The following is a 20,963-nucleotide window of genomic DNA, read 5'->3' on the forward strand; positions in this document are numbered from 1 at the left end:
TATCAAAAAAAATCCTAATTTTTTAAAAATGAAATTAAAAGGTTTGAATCTTACTTTATACCTAGAATTGAGCCCCGAATCTGAATTAGCCCAAAGGGTGAACCAGGTGGAACACCAAAGAAAGTAAAAGATAATAGAATAATAATTTATACAATAAAAGAAATGAAAAATATGTGAATATTTTATACAATCTGAATTATATGAGATTATGAGTTGGTGAATATTTTTTTTAAGAAAGTAAATCAAAATTATATAAAGTAATGAATATCTTATTAGAAAAAGAAAAAAAAAATTGTAGGGAAACGAACAGCATTAGGAAGTGATACGTGTCATTCCTGGTGTCTATTTTAGTATAATGTTATCACAAAGTCTTATTTGTGGCTAGCCACATGGTGTAGCCATTTCACATAATTACATATAAGGCAATGAATTAAGTAATAGGGAGTTACAGTGATGAACAAATGGGATTACCTTAACGTATGTAAGTTATTTAAATGAGAAAAATGAGTTACTCTCTTAAATAAGTGGAATTATTCTTTTATTTTTTTAAAATAAAAGAATAGGGGTTATTCGAATGAACAAATAGGGTTATCTATTTCTAAATTACTTAATTTCACTTGTATAATGAATTTGGGTTACTTTTATGGACAATATGGGGATACTCTTATGAAAAAATGAGGTTACTCATACATATAAATAAAGATTACCCTTATAAATCAATGTAGCCACACCGTGTGGCTAACCACATACAAAACTTACACTTATGTTATTGATTTGAATATTAATCCTTTATAATGCAAACATCTAAAACGAACCATTATATATATTATCCAAAACTCACCGAATAATAGTTTTAATTGAATTACGTTATAATTTTGGAAATTTTTTATATTATAACAATTCAATTATTATCATGAAAATCAATTTCATTAAAAACTATAAGAAATCACAAACTCTAATAGACTTCCTTAGCTTATTAGACTGCCCATGGAAAACATTCGAAGAAAATGACAAAAATATAGCCTTTTATAAAAATTCAAATAATCGTCTATTGATATGTAATTGACCATACACTAATATACATGACCATTTACTAAAATAAAAATAAAGATTCATCAAAATGATTTTTCTTTATAATCTAACCCATATGACAATTAAACTCTATTTTTATTTTTTTGTGTAGTATTTTTATAATCTAATAACATACGAAGTAGCACATATTAATACAACACAAAATAGAGTAAACCAAACATCATTCTACTATAATTATAAAAGTACTTTTTATATTAAATATTACATGAAATCACGGAATAGTAAAAAGGGTAAACTCTAAAAAGAGATAAAATATGTGTATCGATAGTAGTCATCCAGGGAGGAGTAGGTATTAATACGTACACTTAGGTGAGATATTACTAACCAGGCCTTTGGATGCATCAGACCCAAAAGTTTTATAGTCAAGCTCGATTCACCACTATTGGATGGGATCGGACCCAAATATTGAAAAATCAAGCGCACGCATGACACACACGCTGGACCAACCCATGTGTTGGTCTAAAGGTCAATGTAAGGGTTGATCCAAGCCACGGGATTCTTAAGAAAAATTCATTATGTTTTGTCAAACATTATAGTTCCTTTGTTTTAAAATGAATTACACTCTATTTTTTCACAATTGACTATGTAAAACTTTAAGATTTGATATCTCTAATTATTGATTTGTAAAATTTAATACGCATTAATGTGAATCTAAAAATATTTTACATGTCTATATTTTATAAATCACATATTTGATGTAGTGTTGCAGAATAATGGCAAAATTCTTATGAACCATTATTTAATACAATTGAAATGGAGGTAACATCTATATAAATAATAATCATATGAAGTATAAAGTATGTAGGTCAACTAGACTATATTTCCAAGCCTTGGCTTACACTCTTCCTACTAGTGCTACACTCTCGTTGGATATATAACTAGTACGTCAAAGCACTCGAGTTACTTAACGATGATAAACTGTTGTTACGAAAGACTAAATGTGGAAAAATGAAGGCAAAAATAGAGCAAAGATGCTTAGAAATTTTGTTTTAATTACTTGAGAGAGTTTACAACGGTTTGATAATGTACAAATGAGATGTAATATCTATTTATAGAGCTCCATGCTAAGTGCCTAGAACTCTGTACCTCACTTTTGTACATTGCTAAGCAAGTAGCATTGTGTAGACTATAACTATTTCAGAAGGTTTTTTTTTTTTTTTTTTTTGAAACCAGATTATTTCAGAAGTTTGTACATCAGAGCCTTGAAATCAAATTTGTGTGAAAGTTGTAGAACTTTATTAGCAACACAGACTAACGAAAGTCCTCTATTGTTAAACTGCGTTGTAGGGAGTAATTAATGGATGTTATTGAAGAAGCAAAGCTCGAGATTTCATGGGTTTTGAAGGATTTTTAGAATGTGGATTATGAGTAATTGTTAGATTTTTTGTACAAGTGGGGTTTTGTGGGGAAGGTCTGGAGCTCTGCTATAGTAATGGAGGATGGATTTTACACAAGGAAGAAGCAACAAGAAAGAGGACATCCAAACATCAAGTTTACTTTGATCATCCAAAGGGAGTAACATCATTTAACTCGAGTTTCATAAGGTTAACAAATTACACGTTTATCCTTTAATTTTTATATGAAATTAATTACGTATTTACTCATTATGCTTATCAAGATGATTAATTGGACACAGTTCAAAAAATAGCTAAATTGTGGTTTTCATAGGCCTAAATTACAAGGACGCCAAATATTAGGCCAATTTCGACCTACGTGTCGAATCGTGACACATGGCTCTATGGCCTCTATCCCTTAACACCTTTCATCTAGGCTTAGAAGAACAGAAATTAGAATTTAGAAACCACCTTGAAACTCTTACATGTGCAAAGTTTTTGATTTTCTTGGAACTGACATGTGCAAAGTTTATGAAATTAATTAAGCCTTTGTATGCAATAAACTCAGCATATACATGAATTCGAACCTCAAAAATATTCTCTGAGTCATTTGATAAATAGTGCTTCGTATTAGAACTACAATTCATATATATAATTAGTTCTTGCATCACAAGGATTAAAAGGCTTGTTGTAATCTTATTTTAGAGTAATAAGTTGAAACTTTTAAGTAACATTTTGGCAATAGATTTGAGTTGGATAAGGGAAGCAAACAACGATGGCCCTTATAAGTTTTCACCCTCTCCCACAAGTGAGCAATTTCTGTGTTAAAGCTCCCAGGGTTTTCGTGAACAACTCCACATCTAAGTAAGTTTTCTATCTTCTATAATACGGAGTACAAATTTCAAAAAAGATGAATATTTTACAAAGTGTACTACGTATTATTTTTTATATTCTTCTCAATCTCTACTTGATTACATGATTTCATTATATATTTACTTTTGCACTATTTATAAATTCATTTTAATTATTTTTTTTAGTCTATACAAATCAAAAATGTTACCTAGTGAAATGTTGTTGAAATATTTTATCTCATCAACTACTATTTTTCCAAATATTATTTTTTTTTTTAAAAAAAAATCTAGTTACAATCCTTGCAGATAATTAACCAAAAAAATTAATTAATGATCAAAATCATGCATCAATATATATAAAAGTAAGAACCAAAGAAATAAAAGATAGCCCTCCTCGGGCCTCGGGCCTCGGGCCTCAGCCCCTAAATCTTAATGGGCCGATTTAATTTCAATCATATATGAACCCAACAACATTCAAATACATGTCACAATAAAGAGTAGGCAAACTCATTCATACAACTAACAATGTGATCATGCATAGATGTACGTAAATGAGTAAATCTAACATCAATTGTTCTCTAATATATGTATGTTACTTCTTCCTGCTGTAGAAGAGCTGAAAATCTAAAGAAGCGTAGCAGTACCAAATGCAGAACAACGCATGATCAAGTAACACATTCTATGCCACCCGAAAAAATCGAGATTTTTAATTCCTTGGAAAATTGGGCAACAGAGAACGTTTTGGTGTATCTGAAGCCTGTTGAAAAATGTTGGCAGCCTCAAGATTTTCTTCCTGATCCGAATTCAGACGGCTTTTACGATCAAATCAAAGAGATGCAGGGGAGGGCGAAGGAGGTTCCAGATGATTACTTTGTTGTTTTGGTAGGACATATGATTACTGAAGAAGCACTTCCTACTTACCAAACTATGCTTAATACTTCTGATGGAGTGAGAGATGAAACCGGGGCTAGTCCGACTTCATGGGCTACTTGGACTAGGGCTTGGACTGCTGAAGAAAATAGGCACGGTGATCTTCTTAATAAGTATCTGTATCTCTCCGGTCGTGTAGACATGAGAGCCGTCGAAAAGACGATTCAGTATTTGATTGGCTCAGGAATGGTAAGAGTGATTAACTTTTTCTTGTAATAATGTTATCCACAGTATATAAAACAATTTTGAGCTTCAACCATCGGTTTAAGTTTTTGGTTGAATTGGTCCATTAACGTGGTACACTCAATCAATTCTCACTTACCCTGTCATGTGAATCTACTTAAACTTTGGCTGAACACACTTGCTAATGCACAATTTTAACAATCAATATATATTCATTGCAATATTTTCTTAGATATAAAGTAAAGTCTTTGGAGTGTTAATACAATTGTAACTATTCCCTCCGTCGGTTAAATATTGTTGTATTCAATCTTTTCACTTTATTCAGAGTTGTATTGATCGAGTGGGTAGGTAGAATCTGTTGCTTTGCTTTTACGAGCTTTCTTCTGTCACTTATGTGCTTTGTATTGCAGGATCCGAAAATTGAAAACAACCCATATTTGGGATTCATATACACATCGTTTCAAGAAAGGGCAACATTTATTTCACACGGCAATGCAGCAAGACTAGCCAAACAACATGGTGATCTGAAGCTAGCACAAATTTGTGGCCTTATTGCTGCTGATGAAAAACGCCACGAAAATGCTTACAGCAAAATAGTGCAGAAATTGTTTGAAATCGATCCTGATACAACCATGCTTGCTTTTGCTGATATGATGAGGAAGAAAATCTCTATGCCGGCCCATCTCATGTATGATGGCTGCGATTACAACTTGTTTGATCATTTTGCTGCTATTGCTGCTCGGCTTGGAGTTTACTCTGCCAGGGATTATGCTGATGTTATGGAGCACTTGGTGAATTATTGGGAAGTTGAAAAGCTCACCGGCCTTTCGCCTGAAGGACGAAAAGCTCAGGAATTTGTATGTGGGTTACCCCAAAAGATCAAAATTATAGAAGAGAAGGCTCTCGACAGGGCAAAACATGCACCTTCCCTGCCTTTAAGTTGGGTTTATGATCGAGAAGTCAGCCTTTAAGTTCTTAATAATACTGTTTTTTATATCAAAGAGTTACACAACCTTAGATACTATCATGTATTTGAAATTGTGGTATGCAATGGTTTCTAGCATACATTTTTATGTTACAGTTTGGAGAAATTAAAGTTGGTCTTTTATATGTTTGTATTTGTGCTTGTTATGACAGCTAATTAAGAAGGATCCTAATTCACTAGGTCATCTCTGTTTAATTTGTTGTTAATTTCCGTAATTTTCAAGTTTCAACCCTATATATATACGGAGTATATGTTACTTCAATACCTTGCTTTTCAACATGACATGGCATCTAAATACATATTCACCTTGCCTTATATAAAATTTCATAAATTCGGCGAATATGATGTTGTGTTAGACACGACACCCAAATCTGGGTCCGTGGAACATATGTTCAACCTTAACAACTTTCCTCCTTTGTCGATTCTCGACTTAGTAACTAGAGTTGGACACCGCATTAGCCCAAGCAGTTCGCTCAGGTCCTTGAGAGTTCAACCTTGACGACTTCAATTTAATTAGTTCAAAATTTAAGCAACCAAATATGTAGAATATTTCTTAAAAAAAAAAAAAAATATGGTAGAATATAAGATGAGACATAAAAGTTGAGATAAATCAAATAACTTTAATAAAAAATAATTTCCATTAAACATGCACCCCAAATTTCATTCACTATTACAAATTTGTATACCAAACTTCAAATAAAAAAAATTACACACATCTATATGTTATTCAATTATGTACTAGTGTACCATTACAATGAGAGGACCATGTTAACTCTAATTAATAATACATCAACCGTAATAAAATTGAAAACAAGCACATAAATTAAACAAAGCAACCAATACAATTACTTGATTGGTTGCAACCACTCTATTAAAAACCCATAACCAAAATAAAATACTCCTTAGCTTTTGTGTAATTTTAAGTCGCAGTCTTACCTTTAATTCAGAAATTTTCACATACACCCGTTGTAAATGACAACTGGTACAGCACAAACTTCTCGTCGTGCCAAAGTTAATAAGTTGTTCATCAAAGTTTGATGCTTCTATCAAAAACCCAACTTATAGGAACAGAAGGCGCTTCTTTTTCCTTATCTCGAACTCTCTCTTCAATACTTCTTATTCTATGAGGCAATGTACATACATATTCCTGCGCTCTTCGCCCTTCAGCCGAAAGCCCGGTGAGTTGATCAACCTTCCAATAATTCACCAAATGCTCCATAACCTCGGCATAGTTCGTGACCGTGTACACTCCTAGCCGAGCAGCAACAGCCGTAAAATGACTAAACAAGTTGAAGTCACGGCCATCGTGCATAAGGTGGCCCGGCATAGAGATTCGCTTCCTAATCATGTTAGCGAAAGCAATGACGGTTGTATCGGGGTCAACTTCGAAGAGTTTTTGAGATATCTTGGTGTAGGCGGTTTCGTGGCGCTTCTCATCGGCCGCGATAAGGCCACATACCTTAGCAAGGTTGATATCACCGTGCTCTTTGGCTAGCCTTGCGGTGTTGCCGTGTGAGAAGAATGTTGCCCTTTCTTGAAATGATGTGAATATGAAACCCATATATGGGTTGTTCTCAAATTTTGGGTCCTGCATTTGTACAACAAAAATTAATGATTCTGATAAATATTACAGTAGAAATATTAACTAATATACTTTGATGAATTATAATCATAAATGGTTGAGATTGAATGTTGAAAATGGAAAGATATTACTACCTTTAATTCATACTCGTATTATACTATTATTTACAATGATGGGAAATATTTTACTCAAACTTTATGTCAGATTGTTGCAAATAATTATAATAATAATGATGTCATGTTGATATTATAGTGACTTAACCCAATTAGACCAATTAAAATAAAACGAATTGAATTAATAAAATTGGTTTTTTTTTTAAAAAATGAAGTATTAAAAGTTGAAATAAAAAGTTATGATAGCAAAAAAGTATATCTTGTTCTTTTTTACTTGACCTGCTTTATTTATCACGCTTGTCAATGCAGAATTTTAATTCCTCATAAGTAAAAATTATAGAAATTATATATTATGATAATACTTATTGAGACGAATTTAACAAGATCACACATGAATATTTTATACTTACGTATAATTTACAAAAGATGGTCAAAGGAGGGATGGTGAATAGTGTAAAAGTAAAAACGGATCAAGTTAAAAAGAACGGGAAAGTATATATATTTCTTACCACTCCAGCCCCAATCATATATTGGGTAGTTTTCTCAATAGCTCTCATATCAACACGACCAGATAAATAAAGGTACTTGCTAAGAAGATCACCATGTCTATTCTCTTCAGCACTCCATGCCCTAGACCATGTAGCCCATGAAGTCGAACTCGCACCCGTTTCATCCCTCACACCATCCATTGTGTTAAGTGCCGTCTGGTAAGCCGGAAGAGATTCTTCGGTGATCATATGACCAACCAAAACAACATAGAAATCGTCTGGAACCTCTCTAGCCCTCTCTCGAAGTTCCGTGATTTGATCATAAAACTCTTCTGAAGTTGGATCAGGAAGAAAATCCTTAGGTTGCCAACATTTTTCAACAGGTTTTAAGTATTTCAAGATGTTATCTCTTGCCCATCCTTCCAATGAATCGAAAATCTCAATCTTTTCGGGTGACATTGAATGTGTAACACGGTCATTAGGCTTCTCGCGCTTAGGGTTACTTGAGGGTTTCTTCGGACTTGGTTTTATTGTTACTCTACAATAATAATGAAAAATGTATGAGTATATGTGAGAAAAATTACAAGTACATAAAATTGTATACAATTTACAAATAAAGTGCATGAAAATGGCTATTTTATTTTGTAAATCAAATTATAGCACTAAGGTAACATATAATTATCATTGGAGTTCATGATAGATTCATTTAATATTGTACCTACTCCGATCCATTTTATCAAAATCTCAGTTTTTAGCTTAGTAATTCAATACTTAAATTAGTTAATTATCTTAAAGATGTAAAAGGTCAAATTATTAAGACACCATGAATAGAAAAGACAAATCTAATGAAAAGACGAAACTTTAAGGGAATTGGAGCATAATTTTAGTTGATTTGATTCATTAAAACAATTGTATAAAGCTACTAGTGCTAAGTTTAATTTAACACGATCCAATTGTTAATAATTAATCAAAGAACAAATATTTGTTTGGAAAAATTGGTAAAAATAATAATTTCAACTTTTGCCCATTCACATAAAATAATCCAAGTTTGGATTACTTTTAAATAATCCGAACTTTAGGGGTTATCGCTTTAAATGGTCCCAAGTAACCGATAACCCCCAAATTTCTGATTATTTAACATTAATCTAAAGTTGACATTATTTTGAGTGAACGGACAAAAGTTGGGATTATTTTTACCAATTTTTTCTATTTGTTTATCATATCATGAAGTTTAATTAATTAAAAACCTATTTTTTTTTTATTAAAAAAAAAAGTTACTCCGTATTTAATTATGTGAGGTAGTAATGACATGAAGGATTTGAGTCAACCAATGACTAGATTGGAGTGATACAGATGTACATACGTAGAGTACTAGATACATACGAATCATATAATGATAAGGTATGTAGCCAATTTAAGACATCATGAATTATTTATGATGTATAGCAAGGTTATATTTGGGGATGTATACAAGTACTAAATAGTGGCATGTTGTATATGGTCCTATGGAAAATAGGATATATTGTAAATATTAGTATAAAAAATGATGCGTATATTAATACCAAGATACATATATCACATCAATATAACAACGACTTTCGTAATCTGCCAAATGTCTTTAATTAATTATAAATAGCTTAATGTATGTGACCTTTTCTTTTGGGTATCTATGACTTTCATACTTGATATAAATAGCTTAATGATATGTGACCCAATTCTTTATAATCATTGGCTTTAATAAAATTAAAAAAAAAATATATATATATATAAATAAAAAAATAATTGATGTATATACATGCAACTCTTAAGTATCGTTCTCAATAATAAACTATGTCCCTTTCAGTAACAAGTTGTTATCAAACGTATAATAACTATATCATTGGTTTTAATAAGAATCTATGTGCATACATACACATAACGCTAAGTATCGTTCTCACTAATAAACTATGTCTCTTTCACTTATAAGTTATGTCTCCTAGCTACCTAACTACAAACATTCGATCAGGTGATACGTGTTTATTACTTTGAGATTATACATCGAGATGAATTTAACGCACTAATCTTTTTCTTTTATTATTATTATTATTTTTTTTATTTTTTTTTTTGGTAACAGGTTTTATTGTTACAAAAAAAAAAAAAAAAAAAAAAAAAAAAAAAAAAAGCTTTCCAAAAATGAATATTTCATTCATATAATTTTGTTATAGGAGAAAGTTATTTAGAGATAGGTAAACCCAATGAAAATAAATAGATCTAATCTGATTGTGTTATGAAATAAAGTATGTATTACCTTAATAAAATAAGCTGTAATGCTTCTGATTTAGTTTTATGACTTTTGACTACCACAATTTTTTTAAATGAACGGTTGAGATTATTAATCTTTTGATTTATTTTCAATTTTTAATTTTAATTAAAAATTATTTAAATTATTTTAAATATAGTATAGCTTCCAGAAATTATTTTTTCAATATTTTTCAAATTCTGAATATATATATATATATATATATATATATATATATATATATATATATATATAATAACTAAAAAACAATTTTTAATTAAAATTACTAATTAAAAAACAAATAATCTCAGCTGTCCATTTTAAATAACCAAACATAACCTATGTTTCTATCTATAGCACATGCAAAGGATTATAACACCGCCGATCTTCCTTCAAAACCGGAGATCGGAGATAAATAGAGTAGTGTAGCCTACATGAAACCTTGTTAATCACAACATTATAAGTAGGAGATCGAAAGAAACTCACTTAGGAGGTGCGTTGTTGAGAGTTAACGCCATGCAAATCTTTGGAGCTTTAACACGGTGTGTGCTAATTTGTGGGAGAGAATATAAACTCATTGCCATTTTTGTTATTTTTTTTCCTTAATTCTTCTGCTCACAACTGCCGCCAAAAGCTGGAGTAACAAAACATTAAATGGATTAATACAGTGTAAATTCAATGCGGATCTTTGTCTTTAAATGCCGCAGCAATTACATACTATACGTACAGTCTATTTTATGGATGGAATAAATAATGGTGGCACGGAATTTAATTTCTTCCTACATTTTCCCTTTTATATACGGAGTACTCCTAATATTTGCATCAAAATTGATTTTTTTTACACTATTTATGATCATATTTTACCATTAAAGTATATAAATAGTTTCATTATTTTAATTGTTTTTATAATTTTTAATAATATATACTTATGGAGTATTAATAGTTAAAGTAGTGGATTAATAAATGTGAGTAGCCAATTGATGTAAATATTAAGTAATGGAGGAAGTGTTTGGTTTTAGGATATGATTTCAGTACCATATATAGACAGAAAAATATGACTTCCTATTATGCAATAAATTTTATAGAATTAGATCTGAACATAGATTCACCGTATATCCCTAACTAGAATGAGGAGAAATTTGGTGGTATAATCAAGTATAAACATGGACTTAGTAATAAACTTGTTACAGGAATACACGGAATACATATGTACCTGATGTAACCGTTTATATATGCATGAATTTGACCATCAAATATAGACATGTACAAAGAAATAATCTTGGTACCGGGATATGCGAATAACCATGTACTTGACTACTTGGTCTAGTGTAAGCAATTATTCATGAATTTGATCATAAGTGAATCTTGTTTGATCATTTGGTGTGATATGCTTTAATGTCTAAGCTAAAGAATTTGCATTGTACGATAGAGGTACGTAAAATTATGGTGTACGTTAGTAAAATGGAATTTATGCAGCATGTAAAATGTAAATCTTCATTTACGCATGCTTCTGTAATGTTTTGTCCTTGCGACTGTTACTACTTCATGGAATCTTATTTACATTTCCATTAGTGTAAATTCACATAAATGCTTGTTCGTCCATATTTATGTCTTTAATCATTATATGATGAACAACTCAAAACGAATATTCACTATATCCTCGACAACAATAGTAATAGCAACCAAAACAGTGTAATAAGGTAATTAAGTGATACACATAATGCTAATGGCACGCCGTTTAGTTGTTTTGGTAATAAAAGGTGGTAATGATGAAGATTTTATAAGTAACTATGTGAAAAAAATTCCATGTCTAATTACATATATACAGATCTATTATCATTTTTACATCTTATGACCTCTTACTAAATGTGTCTTAAGGACTAGCTACGTAAAAAGGAATTATTAAGATAAATAAACATTAGTTATATTATCGATCTATGCGTATTTTTATCATGAAGTCTCAAATTTAATCCTACCATTTGAAGAAATCTGTTTAATGCGAATATTATATTATGCACTTTTTTTTTTCATCAACGACAAAAATAATGATATTATTATTATAAGAACGACAATATTAGTAATAACGACGACAACAACATATATTTCTTAAATAAACTGAATTTAATATAACCTAATTAATCCCTCGTAATATAAATAAAAGGAAAAAACCAAAGACAAAAACAAAGAGAAACGGGGAGAAATAGCACCTTATTTATTTAAGATCGAGGAGGCTTAAACAACCTAACTCAAGGCTTTCGTTGTTGGAACAAAAAGAAAAGGAGTGCTTGCTCGGTTATTATGATGAAGATGATTTAAGTGTACAAAGTTTGAGGCTATAAATAGAGTGTTCAAACGTTTAAGTTAAAATTGATAGTTGTGATGAAATAAAGGATATGGATGAATGTCCATATCATCAATAATTGTAGCATAAATTGGTTTTGTAGAAATGGGGGACAAGCCCCAATGGAATAGACTGCAAACAAATTAAAATACACTCAAAAAATAAATTTACAAACTATAAATAAAAAAATAAAAAATTTACTTAAGTAATTAGGTTTTGGTACCACTCAAGTTGTCTTGGGCCAAACTATGTCATTAAATTCCTCCAATAAAATTTTATCCATTAAATCTTCCAATTGGTTAAAAAAATCCCAAATTCTTGAGTTGGCGAATCCTAATATTCCTAAGTAATCTAAAGCCCGATTAGCTTTTCGGTATAATATCTATGTACTTGTCAATCCACCAAACACAATAAACAACGGCATTCTTGTATTGTCTTATTAGGTCCTCCTATGTTCGAGTGGTGTCTTTGTAGTGCCATAAAATAAACTAAAACAAAAACATAAAATTATAAATTTATTTTAAAAATCCACTTTTATATTGTATTAAAGTTGTATTCACCTTCCGTTTTCATCTATTCTTTTATTATTTATAAAGAGAGTCATAAATGATAATGTGTTGTAGATGAAATTCTATCTAAGATTTTAAATGTACCTCCCATATTAACCAACTAAGGTACTTGACAAGTGAAATATGTATTGATAGAGTAGATAAACCAATCATAGATTTCAACCATCAGTTTAACTTTTTGGTTGAGTTGATCCTTGAACATACATAGTATCAGACATATATAGATCACGAGTTCAAGTCTCATCCACACCCACTATTGTATATAAACCAATCTTGAATTTCAACCATCAACTTAACTTTTGGTTGAGTCGGTCATTTTTATGTACAATTACCACTATTACTCCTTTACCAAACATAACCCATAAATTCCCAATTTACCTCCCTCCCCTTCCTAGCTTCATTTGTCATGGTATTATCAAACTCTCTTAATACTCCCACCACCAAGACAACCTTGTGTTTCCACAGCCACCAGTCACCATAAAGTCGTGATCGTCTCTGTTGTCGCTGCCAACGCGCCCCTAGTAACCCCATCTCGTTCATTTGTTGGTCAAGCTAAGGAAGTCCCACCAACGAGGTACCGTCGCTGTATTCGTTATCTATTAAGTATACGTACTTCCAATCGTCCATTAAAACAACCAACAAATATTTTGAGGAAACGGTTAAATGTTTAAAGCTGGTTCTAAATTATTAATCAATTGGTAATGGTTGCATTTATACGATAATCAATGCAGCTTGCATGCGAGTTATGTCAAAATTTTGTCAATATTTCATGATTTTGTAACAAGTTTTGCGGCATTGATTTCTATTTATTACTACTAACTTAAAAATCATGAGTAGTCATGAGTAACTTTTGTAACATAAGATACCAAATTGCCTGAAAATATCTTAAAAAAAACTCATATGTGTAATTATTAACTTAAAAAACATAATTATCTACCCAAAAGATCAGAAATACTAACTAATAAACCAGAATCATAATTAATAATACAACAATTTAGGCTATGTTCTCTTCCTTACAAAAAAAAAAATAAAAAAAATATTGAGTAAAAACAATTTCAATTCAGTAATAAATTCAATAATAATAATTTTTAATCCGTAAAAATAAATAAAGCTATTGAATCAAAATATAACTATTTACCCAAAAATAACAACCAGTTAAAAATAGATATAATTTACAACCAAACACCATAACTACTAGCCTAAAAATCAAAGCTAATAAGTTGAAAACCCTATATTGGCTATATATTAAATCTACAAATAAATAAATAAATAAACCATACTGATAATAACTCAAAAATCATAGCTACTATATTAGTCTTAAATTCATAACTAAAATCCTAACTAATACATTAACAACTATATATTCAAAACTATAACTATTACCCCAAAAATTATAATCAATAAACCAAGAACCATAATTATATTAGCCTAAAATAATAACCAAATTTGGTTTATACATGCAAATTAGATACCTTTATCTCTATTAATTTAAATCAAAATCACCCCGTCCAAAAAAAAAAAAATCAAAATTATAACTATTTACTCGAATATACAACTAATTAAAATCAACTATAACTAATAGCCAAAGACCATAACTATTAACCTAAAAATCATAAACATGTAATTACTATATATCAACTATTAGTTAAAGGGAAAAAATGACAATAATAATCCGACCTTTTTATGTTGGATATTATGAAATGCTACTTGCTCTAACTCTATAATAGGTCAAAATCCTATGTGGTATTTAGAAATTTATCAAAATAAAAAAAAAATAAAAAATTAGTAATTATTTAAAAATAAAAGAAGTCCTGCATGAAAACTGGTGATATCTTTTTTATTTTATTTTCTTTTACGTCTTTGTTTTTCAACTCGCCTTCATAATAATATTCACCTCATTACACTTGTTTCCATCTGATCCTCATTACTAACCCAAATCGATGCTTAAAGAGTATACAAAATAATCCAAACCCCAACACTCATTCCCTTAATCAAGAAAATGAAAAAAAAAAAAAAAAAAAAAAAAAAAAAAAAAAAAACTTCTGCTTTCGAATTACATACATATATGCCTGAATTATCCGAAAACCAAAATTTTTATTCTTTTCGTCATTAAGCTAAGGTTTATTAATCTGGGGCTAAATCATTTTGTTATTGAAGAGTAATTTTAATTTGAGTAATAAAAATTCAGGTTTAATTTGTAAAAAAAAATAAAATTTGCGGCAATGAGAAGAAAGAGAGAGGGAGATTCAAATCATAATGGAAATTAATCAAATTGAAACTTTGACCTCTTGATTGTAACTTGTCTACTTGCATGTCCATTTTGTTCTAATAAAATCTCCATATTTTTAATAAACCATAAATGATTGCAAAAAAGCTAGTTGCTAATAAAATGTGCCCTTTCATACTAATAACTACTAATGAGTCCTTAATGAAGAAACAAATGAAGAACAAGAATTTGGAAATTAATAATTCAAAATTCGAACATACACAAATCTTAGGGCATTTTAATACTATGGATATATGAATTTCGAAATACTTTAATGGCCAGATTGAAAAAGAAATTTTTGGATTACGATGGTTTTAATTAATTACACAATTCAAACATTTATGACATAAAATTCATTTTATTTGGAAATATGACATAAAATTATAATCATAAAAGAGCCTGAGAAAGAGAAAGAGAAAGAGAAGGAGGAGAGAGAAAGAGCGAAGATAAGGAGAAATGAGTTGGAGTTGCCTACCACTTTAGATATTGACTTTTATGTGAGGTGATCTGTCTCTTGTCAAATCACAGTGTAACTAACTGCTTAGAGACTACATTAGCCAATAACTTATAATTCAGAACTATTTGCCTAAAAATCTTCACTTTTAAGGATTATCAGGATGCAGACAATAACTAATAATTATAATCATAACTAATGCCATAAAAATTTACTCAAAATTATAATTAATAAACCATCACCAATATAATAACCAAAAACCATAACCATCTACTTATTATAACTTTCAACTTCAAATTATACCTAATAACCAAAAAAATATAACTATTAACTCAAAAATTCTCAAACTATTAATTCAAACCCATAACTATACATCTAAAAATCACAACTAATCAAAGACAATTGCAAACCATAACACTAAGAAGGAAAAAGGATGGAGAAAATAGATAAAAAATGAAACATCTATTATGGACATCGGTTCAAGTCTTGATCAACCGGTGACCGTTTTAACAAATCAACACCGGTTTAGAATTGATGCCCAAAATATGTGACATGGGCAACCCCTTAATCAACACCAGTTCAAAATCGGTGCCCGTTTATTACCTTTTCTACTTATCTATCTTAGGTTTCCTTTCCTCTTGCCAAATCCACCTAAGGTGGTCTTATGAGGTAAAAATCTATCCTAGGGTTTGCAGATAGGGAAGTTTCCAAAACTAGAGTTTCACAAGATATGTTGCGATGTTAATTAATTCCTAATATTAGGCCTTGTTTACTTCACCTTAATTTTACTAATCTGAAATTAATTTTGCTAAACTTAATATTTTTATCGAACTTAAAATAATTTTAATCAAGTGAAATTATTTTTACGAATTCTCTATTATATTTATTCTTTAGAGATACTGCTTTTACTGTGTTGAAAATTATTTTATTAAATTAAACTTATTTTTTCTGAACTGAATTTTTTTTTTTTAAGGTGAACCGAACCGGCGGGCCTAACTCTAGCTTCATTATTTAATTTCGATCGAATTTGACTGGATTTATTTGTACGGGTTATACATTATCATTGGGCTGAATTTAACTCATTTTTTTTTAAAGAAACTCATTTTTATTTCTCTCCCATTAATTAAAATTTATTTTTCTTAATTTACTCCCCGATTTTGAATGGGAAGAACAATAGGATCAGAGTAGGAATTAAGAAAAGAACGGTAGTGGAAGTTGCATGTAATTAGCATCTTCTATTTGAATTAACAAAAGAACAATTAACAAATGAACAAAATGAGGTTAAATTAGGGCTATGAAGTGGATGATTATGAGGATTATTAAATGTGTTAGTTGCAACATTAACGAAGGTCAGCGTTGGTAGTTTGGATATAAAAATATTTACTCACTCTAGTAACAAACTGCGTTGTTTTGTAGCTGTCAAAATATTTCCTTTTATAGAAGGACATTGTATTTATGTTTTGATTTATTGCTAGCTAATTGGCCCATTAAAAGATTCACTCGATATATTATTGCAAAGGTGATGATTTTACATGTTTGGTAGAAAATTTTGTCGTGAAATTTCAATATCTGTCAGTTCTACAGTTACAGCAACTCTTTTGTTGGTCAATAGTAATAAATTAAAATTGTTAAAATTCTCATGGATTATTCCTTTTACTTGGAGAATATATATGTTTTGGGTGTTTTTGTCTCTCGTGAGAGTTACAGCTCGAAGACTGGTCCGGTGCGGCCTGTACCTGCAAGACAAACGGAGACACTAGTTGGTAGGTGCTCCGCCTCCGACGATCAAGTTAGTAACTTGAAAGGAGAAAAAAAGGTGCGGAAATTTAGGTGGGGATCTGCTCGGGTTACAAGCTCAGTTGTCTCTATTAAAGGGATAGTTTGTAATAAATGGTAGAACGTACCCTCCAAAAGAGGGGAATCTCCCTATTTATAGGGTCCTTGGGAATTGTGCCCCTGATTAGGTCACAGAACCCTAATCAGTGGTGGGCTGCGCTGTTCGGCTTTCTCGGGATTTGGGCCTGAAGGCCGTCATCCTCCAAATATCTGGGATGACACGTGTCAAGCAGGGATAGGTCCACTTTGGACCACCCTAGGGCTGACACGTGTCACCCTCTAGTTGGTCCACATGGTGAGGTAAAATTACCCTAAACATTTGCCCCTCACAGATGTGACGTGGCACGCCACGTGGCATCTGTGGCACGCGTCACTCTCTGATTGGTGGTTATTTTACCGCCAAAATTTTACTGTTCACCATCTAAGTAAATTACAGGAATACCCCTTAATTTACCCTCCTTATATAGCCGTTTACCCTCATTATTTTTGTACGTTTCACAAAAATTTTCAGAGAGAATCTTGAAAGAGAGAGCAGAAGTCATCCGTCTGAGTCAAGCGCAAGTTTTAAGAAAACTCATTCTTCTCAACACAGGCGGACCCGTCTACCTTCAGATCTCAAATCTAAAGGTACCGTCTCTGACACTCTCAGCTCTTTTTCATTTTACCGCTTGTACATATTTCTTGCAATAAATGGATTCATCACCAACAGACACGGCATAACCTAGGTTAGAATCCAGCCGTTCACCAGGAACGGCTGAGTCTAGGACTGGTAGTGTCGTCTCAGGGTGTTGGGACCACCCTCATACTTGGATTCCGACCATTTGCGCGTCTGTGCAGGACATAATGGCTCGGACTATGCAGACAGCACATGATCCGAATTATAGGAGCGAAGGCTCAGGCGGCCAAATGCCTGAGGGAGAGACTTCTGGCTCAGAACACCAGACGGCTCCGGAGAGATCCCCTCCGCGTGGCCCCCCAACTCCTCCAGACTCGTTTTTGGACGAGTGCGACCAAGGCGGTGAGGAGGCCGCCTCAGCTTCCGTCTCCCAATCTGGGGAGGAGACGGGGAGCGAATTTACCGTCTCCTCTTCTGAGAGCAGTGATGATCTTCCCTCGCTTGAGGATAGCGAGGAAGAAGAGAGGAAGAAGTGGAATGAGAAGGACGATCCCTACAAGATCCACGTCTCCAACAAAGACAGGGACCTCATGGAAACAGGCCTTAAAATTTTTTGAAAGTGCACCCGTTAGGAGACGGGTACAAAATAAGGGTGCTTCCTGCAGACGGCACCATTTCTTGGGAAGACACTGAACGAAACGCCAACGGCTACTTCGGCTGTTACGAGGCGGCGTTCAAGGCTGGTCTGCGCTTCCCCCTTCACCAGGCAGTGAAGGCAATCTTGAGAGACTATGGCCTCGGAGTCTGGCAACTTACCCCCAATTCTTGGGCAAACATTCTGGGGTATGTTGCCGCCTGTGAGTTCCAAGGAATTCACCCCGGCTGGGAAGCTTTTGCTAAGATGCACTATCTTAGCCGCATCCCAGGCGGGTACAGAGCGTGGTATACTTTGACCACGTTTCCTCAATATATGATGACCTTGGATAAGGTCTCCAGATTTGATGGCTGGAAGCACAGGTTTTACCTGCTGACGGCCCCACCAGGCAGGAGAATTGCAAGCTCCGCCAATACAATAAAAAGCCCGACCTTCTGGGTCGGAAATGCTGTCTGCCCCGGATCCCGGATGAGGACTTCGATAAAATAATTGAGGCTGACTTCTTCGGCCTCACAGACGCCACGCTGTCAACCGGGGAGATAATAAAAGTCCCCAGAAACTGGATCCCTAAGAGCGCCTGGCTCAGGGACGAATGCTTCCTAGCCGCCTGCGGGCTAGGGCACATGTTCACCAGACGTATGCGCCTGAATCAATATTCGTCTGTAGTACTTTTGTATTGGAATCGTTTTTAATGATGTACTAACCAATTCCTTTTTGTTTTTTGCAGAAGAAGCGTTGAACATGTTGCCAGACGAGAAGACTCCCAGGCGGTCCTCTGCCCAAATCCGCAGAGACCTGGCCGAGGCTCAGGCGAGGGAACTCAGGGCCAAGGTAAACGTCTGACTCTTTTCTTGAGTTTGCTTTCAAAGTTTGCTTTTTTCGACTGCTAACATTAACTTGTTTATTTTCTTAGGGGGGAGAGGTGAATAAGACGTTTGAGAAAAAACTCAAACGGGCAAGGGGGGAGACCACCGCCTCTAACCCCAGCAAGTCCTCGAAAAAGGCAGCCTCCACCGCAACTCCCAACGCCCCAGGCGGGAAGACTCAGATGCGGATAGGGGGAAGAACGGAGAAGGTGAGTGGCTCCCTAGGCCTCGACCTGGCCAACCCCCTATCTGCAACCGGGGGGTTCACCGCACCTGCCAGCGGCTCTCGTCTGGCCGGCTCTGCAGGTAAGAACCCTTTTGAATCCCCGCCTGAGCTGGGGTGGCCGTTGCGAGTGAAATCACACTCCCAGCAGACGTCATCCTCAGACGGTCGGAACCAGATTGGTGCTGCTTTAGTTTCACACTCTGACGCTGATTGTGGTGCAGATCAATCACCTCGCTGGCCAGACGTCCATAAGCACGCCAAGGCCATGCTGGAGGCTGTGAGCAAGCGGGATAAGGATGTTATCCCGGGGATTGAGACGTTCAATCTTGAACGTATCTTGTCCCTCCTGGCTGAGGTAAGACACTTGAATAATTTTGAATCATTTTTTCTCCAAGTTTTTCTCCGCCTGCAGTGCTAACCCTGTTTGCTTTTGCAGGCTCTTCTGCGGGTAGACGGGCTCAAGCGTCCTTACACCCGCAAGCGGGATGAGGTAAGACGGGCCAAGCAGTCCGCCTCAGACGCCAATAATGTTGCTTTATACTCGTGTATCATTGACGATCTTGAAACTAAAGCAACCCAAATGACACAGGCGGCCAAGATCCAAGAGTTGGAGGCGGACTTGCGGGCGGCCAAGCAGAAGGCGACGGATGCAGAGACGGCCCAGAAACAGGCGGAGGAGGACCTCCCCAAGCTTAAGGAGGACCTCCAGAAGGCTCAGGAGGACCTTGAGAAGCTTCAGGGTGTCTCGAAAGAGAACACTGATCTGAAGGGCAAGGTTGCCAAGCTGGAGAAGGAGGCGGCCAAAGCTCAAGATAACTTCCGAGCAACTCTACAGGAGGATCAAAACCGCCTGGTAGCTGAGATGGCCGCCGACAGCGAGGCCATGATGAAGATCGTCTGGGCCGCCTTGTATCCAAACAAGGATTATGGCGTCTGGGCTCTGGCTTACAAATATGCTGAAGAGGTGATATACCCGAGAGAGAAGGGTGAGCCAGAGCCTGAGTCTTTCCTCGTCTGGGCCAACACTGAGCACCCCGAGCCTGAAGCCCCCGAGACTGAAGAAGAAGGGGAGAAGGGCCAGGAGGGACCGTCTGCGGGCAATGAATTTAGCGGCTGTGTGCCAATTTCTTTCTTTTTTTTATTTATCTGCGGCAGTATGCCACCAAACTTGCTTTTCCGGCCTGTGTGCCGAGTATATTTGTATCTTTACCGGCTGTAGGGCCGTGTTGTCAAACAATTTCCTTTACCCGGACGGGGTCCGGTTAATATTTAATCCATCACAGCCGTTTGGCTGGGTC

At 34.0% G+C, this 20,963-nt stretch overlaps 2 protein-coding genes across 2 annotated transcripts; one reads left to right on the plus strand and one right to left on the minus strand.

The window, feature by feature from the left end:
- The first annotated feature begins 3,479 nt into the window (after positions 1 to 3,479).
- On the plus strand, positions 3,480 to 5,470 carry LOC145580788 (stearoyl-[acyl-carrier-protein] 9-desaturase, chloroplastic-like). Its single transcript, XM_081637891.1, has 3 exons — positions 3,480 to 3,525; positions 3,870 to 4,396; positions 4,801 to 5,470. Exons 1-3 carry the CDS (start codon positions 3,480 to 3,482, stop codon positions 5,359 to 5,361), a joined length of 1,134 nt encoding a protein of 377 aa, XP_081494017.1. The 3' UTR covers positions 5,362 to 5,470.
- A 925-nt stretch (positions 5,471 to 6,395) lies between these two features.
- On the minus strand, positions 6,396 to 10,466 carry LOC145582928 (stearoyl-[acyl-carrier-protein] 9-desaturase, chloroplastic-like). Its single transcript, XM_081639988.1, has 3 exons — positions 10,323 to 10,466; positions 7,580 to 8,096; positions 6,396 to 6,963 (listed from the first exon to the last, which is right to left on the minus strand). Exons 1-3 carry the CDS (start codon positions 10,418 to 10,420, stop codon positions 6,403 to 6,405), a joined length of 1,176 nt encoding a protein of 391 aa, XP_081496114.1. The 5' UTR covers positions 10,421 to 10,466; the 3' UTR covers positions 6,396 to 6,402.
- Between the last annotated feature and the right edge of the window lie 10,497 nt (positions 10,467 to 20,963).

This window comes from Chenopodium album, chromosome 15, assembly GCF_948465745.1.
Source record: "Chenopodium album chromosome 15, dcCheAlbu1.1, whole genome shotgun sequence".
In the NCBI taxonomy this organism is placed as follows: Eukaryota; Viridiplantae; Streptophyta; class Magnoliopsida; order Caryophyllales; family Amaranthaceae; genus Chenopodium; species Chenopodium album.

What these genes read in the sequence shown, in the direction of transcription:
- LOC145580788 (XM_081637891.1), top strand. Translation starts at nt 3,480, where the DNA reads ATGTTACCTAGTGAAATGTTGTTGAAATATTTTATCTCATCAACTA. An exon ending in ATATTTTATCTCATCAACTA is followed by an intron (nt 3,526 to 3,869) that starts CTATTTTTCCAA and finishes AATATATGTATG; the next exon opens with TTACTTCTTCCTGCTGTAGA. An exon ending in ATTTGATTGGCTCAGGAATG is followed by an intron (nt 4,397 to 4,800) that starts GTAAGAGTGATT and finishes TTTGTATTGCAG; the next exon opens with GATCCGAAAATTGAAAACAA.
- LOC145582928 (XM_081639988.1), bottom strand. Translation starts at nt 10,420, where the DNA reads ATGGCAATGAGTTTATATTCTCTCCCACAAATTAGCACACACCGTGTT. An exon ending in CTCAACAACGCACCTCCTAA is followed by an intron (nt 8,097 to 10,322) that starts GTGAGTTTCTTT and finishes TTATTATTGTAG; the next exon opens with AGTAACAATAAAACCAAGTC. An exon ending in ATATGATTGGGGCTGGAGTG is followed by an intron (nt 6,964 to 7,579) that starts GTAAGAAATATA and finishes GTACAAATGCAG; the next exon opens with GACCCAAAATTTGAGAACAA.